The following is a 5,364-nucleotide window of genomic DNA, read 5'->3' as shown; positions in this document are numbered from 1 at the left end:
TAGCGCCCCCGGCAAAAGGGATGTTAGTACCATGGAATAGTACTAGTATGTATAACTAAACACCATTTTATTAGAAAGAACTATCATGTAACAACAAAGAAATCACAAGAGACGATCAAAGGTTTTAACCGGACACCACATCATCAAAAAGAGAATCATATAATCTTGCGCACAATTTCCATAACTTTAGTTTGGGGCATTTTTTTTCATATGTTCATCATTGTTTTCAATACCACCGCTATCTTGAGCGGAGTCCGATCGCGACCCGATCGGCTATTTTTGGAATTTAATATCAGCATATTACCACCATGTGTGCGGCATGGTGTCCGATCACGGCCCGATCGGCTAGGCCGCCTTACCTAGGTGTTGTTCCTTTCTCATTAGTAAACTCATTTGAATCTTTATTTCATATACATCATATCAATTCATTGGCACTTTGGGCCACAATTATCACATCATTTCCACTTTCAATGTCAACCTTGCAATTTATGATCATAGGCATATACCAAAGCAATTCAAGTTGCAAGCATAGGTAAGATTTCATAATTAGCATGACAATCTCAGTTGTAATCTTGGCTTATAGCCTAGGCATTTCAACACATGATTCGTATTCTTCGCACATCTCCAAATATCAAGAATAGTACACTACACACATTGAGGCACACCTTTCATGTATATATATAATTGCAAACCAATTCATGTGAAATAACAGTCAATACATCAACCAATTCTAATCTTACCACATTTGCGTAAATGCCAATGGAGCTCAATCTCTAATAAAAGGGGGTTTTAGCCATACATACCTCAATAATCCTATAATGTTTCGGAATGTTCGCACTTCAATCTATTTAAGCAATGTAGCACAATCGAACCCACAGTCAGGAAAAGATCATAATCGAAGCTCACTTGAGCAATTTATCAAGCATTGAGTGTTCATTAAGGCCTTATGGTCCTTTTATGCAAGATTACACTACACATTCCCCATGCCTCTCTATTTATAATTTCCCATATCTTCTAAGAACACAGGCATGCAATGTAATCACCCTTATCCCAATGAATTATCTCACTAATGAACCCTCATAAATATGTATAAAATTAAGAACTGAGGTGATGAAGTCTTACCTCCTGGGATGAAGGTTTAGGTGCCCCACTTGATTATCTTCAATGTTTTAACAAGGATTTGTGGAGCATTTTTTATGAAAGACACTTCCCCTCTCTTAGACCCTCCCTTTGATTGTAAAAGCACCAGGAAATAGGCTCAAAATGAGCTATTGCACAGGATATAACAACAAGGGGTCAGGATTAAATCTAGAAATCTGGAGCCCCGACTCAGATCTGCGGTCGCATATGCGATCGCAAAGTTGACATGCGGCCCACAGAATGGACTGCAAAAATGCTCCCATAAACCTGAACAAACTGTCTGGGTATGCGACAAGAATGTGGTTTGCATACCTGTTCTGCGGTCGCACAATGCACTACAGAGTTGCCCCTCACAAAAATTCCAAGGCGATTATGCGATGACCATGCGGCCTACATATCGACTATGTGATCGCATAATTGGCCAAATAGTTGATCTCAAAATTAACCATCACACTGCCAGACTCTGGGGCGACTATGCGGTCCGCACAGCTATTATGCGACCGCATAGTTGACCGCAGAATCGCACTTTTCTGGAAAACACTATTCTTTAACTTTTTAATGCACAAATCAATCCAAAGGGTCCGAACCGCAGCGAGCAATTTATGAATGTCTAACACATGATCCTAACTTGGCACCACGAGATTCGGGTTTTTGAGTAGAAATTTTACGGGGCCTTACATCCTCCCCCACTTAAGATCATTCATCCTCGAATGAGGATGAAGGTTCACTTATTAGCAATCTTGATGCAACCTCTGCTTTTCACAACATGAAACATATCAACAGCCCCAAATTTAGCTAATTCCATAAATTTCCAAAAATTTCGCCAGAGTTTCCTTTGTACCTAGGCATGTCCACCTGTTAGAGGGCCCCCGAAACATATCCTAACAGCATATACATGTTCCATGGACATAACATACTTTGTGCAACACCAACCATGGCCGCATAGGCAACATATATAACCAAAATGGAATAGTTTACATAGATCAAATCTAAAGGTAGGAGTTCATGGGGACCAAATGCATAAAAAGCTATTATATGGCTATACAAACAAATGTGAGTACTTCTTTCTCATTTCTTCCTTTGCTTCCCAAGTGGCTTCTTCAACCTGCTGGTTCCGCCATAACACTTTCACGGAGGCAATTTCCTTATTTCTCAATTTTCGGACTTGCCTGTCAAGAATGGCAACTGGAGCTTCTTCATAAGACCGTTCTTCATTAACCTCAACAGTTCCAACTGGCACAATAGTGGACGGATCTCCCACTACCTTTTTCAACATAGACACATGGAAGACTGGGTGTACCAATGACATCTCAGGTGGCAGCTCAAGCTTGTACGCCACCTGACCAATCCTCTGAATGATTTTGTACGGTCTGATATACCTCGGACTCAATTTTCCTTTATTTCAAGGCCTCATGATACACTTCATGGGGGAAACCTTCAAAAATAACCAATCATCTTCTTTGAACTCCAAATCTCTGCGATGAATATCGGAATAAGACTTTTGGAGATTCTTAGCAGTTTTCAACCTTTCCTTGATAATCTTGACTTTCTCCATAGCCTGATGCACAAGGTCCAGCCCTATCAATTCAGCTTCTCCAACTTCGAACCACCCAATGGGAGATCTACATCTCATACCTTACAATGCTTCAAATGGTGCCATCTGGATACTAGCATGAAAGTTGTTGTTATAAGCAAACTCTATGGGTGGCAAATTATCATCCCAGCTCCCTTCGAAATCGAGAGTACAAGCACGTAACATGTCCTAAAGCGTCTAAATAGTCTGCTCTGTTTGCCTGTCGATTTGCGGGTGAAAAGCTATGCTAAGATTACCTGCGTGCCCAAACCTTGCTGAAATTTCTTCCAAAAGTTGGCTGTGAACTGAGCCCCTCGATCTGAAATGATTGAAACCGGAGTGCCATGTAACCTGACTATTTCCAAGATATACAACTGAGCATATTGTTCGGCTGTGTCGGTAGATTTAACTGGCAAGAAGTGCGCTAATTTAGTGAGTTGGTCCACGATTGCCCAAATTGAGTCGAACTTGCATAGAGTGCACGGTAATCCTACCACAAAATCCATGTTGATCATCTCCCATTTCCACATTGGAATTTCTATGCATTGGGCCAATCCACCGGGCCTTTGATGTTCGGTTTTCACTTGCTGACAGTTCGGACATCTTGCCACAAAGTCCGCCACCTCCTTTTCCATTTTGTTGCACCAATAAACTTCCTTGAGATTATGATACATTTTCATAGACCCTGGGTGCACGGAATACCTGGAAGTGTGAGCTTCCCCCATGATCCTTTCTCGAAGGCCATCAATATCTGGGACAAATAGGCGGCCTTGGTACCGTAAGGTACCATCATCCATGCGAAAGGAAAAAGTTGTGATCTTATGTTTATGAATCCCCTCTTTCAGTTGTGCTAATAATGGATCGTCAAATTGCTTCTCCTTCACCTCTGCTACAAGCGATGATTCATCCTTATTCTGCACAATCACTCCTCCTTCATTAGAGTCCGCAAGGCGAACTCCCAAACAAGCCAACTGGTGAACCGCCCTAGCCAACGGCCTCTGATATGCCTCTAAATGAGCCAAACTTCCCATAGATTTTCGACTAAGAGCATCCGCCACAACATTAGCCTTTCTCGGGTGATAGAGAATATCAATGTCATAGTCCTTGAGTAACTCTAGCCATCTTTTTTGTATCAGATTCAACTCCTTCTGCTTGAAAATATATTGAAGGCTCTTTTAATCCATAAATATATCCACATGGACCCCATACAAATAATGTCGCCAAATCTTTAATGCAAACACCACTACCGCAAGCTCTAAGTCATGGGTTGGGTAGTTCTTTTCATGATTTTTGAGTTGCCTAGAAGCGTAGGCTATAACCTTGTCGTGTTGCATTAACACACACCCAAGCCCGATCCTTGAAGCATCGCAATACACCACAAATCCCTCTGTACCCTCTGGCAGGGCTAATAACGGTGTTGTAGACAATCTTGATTTCAACTCTTGGAAACTCTTTTCACAAGCATCGGACCATTGGAATTTAATTGCTTTCTGCATCAATTTAGTTAATGGAAAGGCAAGAGTAGAAACCCCCTCACAAATCTCCTGTAGTATCCAGCCAAACCTAAGAAACTGCGAATCTCTGTTGGAGTGGTAGGTCTAGGCCAATTCTTCACTGCTGCAATCTTTTGAGGATCAACCATAATTCCTTCCCTGGAGACGACATGACCCAAGAATGTGACAGTCAAGCCAAAATTCACATTTTAAAAATTTTGCATGCAATTGATGTTGCTGAAGAGTCTGCAGAACTGCCCTGAGATGGTCAGCAGGGTCCTCACGACTTCGGGAATACACAAGAATATCGTCAATGAACACTATCACAAAGGAGTCTAGAAAAGTCTTGAAGACTCGATTCATAAGATCCATGAAAGTTGTCAGGGCATTTGTTAGCCCAAAAGACATCACTAGAAATACAAAATGTCCATACCGAGCCCTGAAAGTTGTTTTTGGAATATCCTGCTCCCTTATCTTCAATTGATGATACCCGGACCGCAAGTCAATTTTTGAGAAACACGTAGCACCTTGCAATTGATCAAACAAGTCATCTATTCTTGGTAGAGGATATTTATTCTTGATTGTGACCTTGTTAAGTTGCTGGTAGTCAATACACATCCGTAGCGGCCCATCTTTCTTTCTTACAAACAAGACCGGTGCGCCCCACGATGACACACTCGGCAGGATGAAACCCTTCTCTAGTAAATCCTTCAGTTGTTCCTTTAGCTCTTTCAATTCTGCCGGTGCCATCCTGTAAGGTGGAATTGATATAGGCTGTGTGCTTGGCATCACATCGATCCCAAAATTGATCTCCCTGTCCGGTGGAATCCCAGGGAGTTCATCTGGAAAGACATCCGTAAATCCATTCACAACTGGCACGGACTCAAGGCTAAGCGCCTCGGCATTGGTGGCTGTAACCCGAACTAAATAATAGATACACCCTTTCTTGATCATCTTCGCGGCCTTAAGGGAAGAAATAAGCCGACCTTTAGGCACTACATTATCTCCCTTCCATTCGAAACGGGCTCATTAGGAAATTCAAGCCTAATGGCTCTATTACGATAATCAAGTTTGGCAAAGCATGAATAGAGCCAATCCATTCCCATTATTACATCAAAGTCGACCATCCCTAATTCAATAAGATCAGTCGTGGTATCC

General features: G+C 41.9%; 1 protein-coding gene across 1 annotated transcript; it reads right to left on the bottom strand.

Annotated features, from left to right (window-relative positions):
• Positions 1–2,179: 2,179 nt before the first annotated feature.
• On the bottom strand, positions 2,180–5,160 carry LOC138887533 (uncharacterized). The gene is made up of 4 exons (XM_070169293.1): positions 4,795–5,160; positions 3,208–3,780; positions 2,576–2,698; positions 2,180–2,404 (listed from the first exon to the last, which is right to left on the bottom strand). Exons 1-4 carry the CDS (start codon positions 5,158–5,160, stop codon positions 2,180–2,182), a joined length of 1,287 nt encoding a protein of 428 aa, XP_070025394.1.
• Positions 5,161–5,364: the final 204 nt, after the last annotated feature.

The sequence above is a fragment of the Nicotiana sylvestris genome, chromosome 3 (assembly GCF_000393655.2).
Source record: "Nicotiana sylvestris chromosome 3, ASM39365v2, whole genome shotgun sequence".
Taxonomy (NCBI): Eukaryota; Viridiplantae; Streptophyta; class Magnoliopsida; order Solanales; family Solanaceae; genus Nicotiana; species Nicotiana sylvestris.
This window is presented reverse-complemented; position numbering and strand designations above follow the sequence as displayed.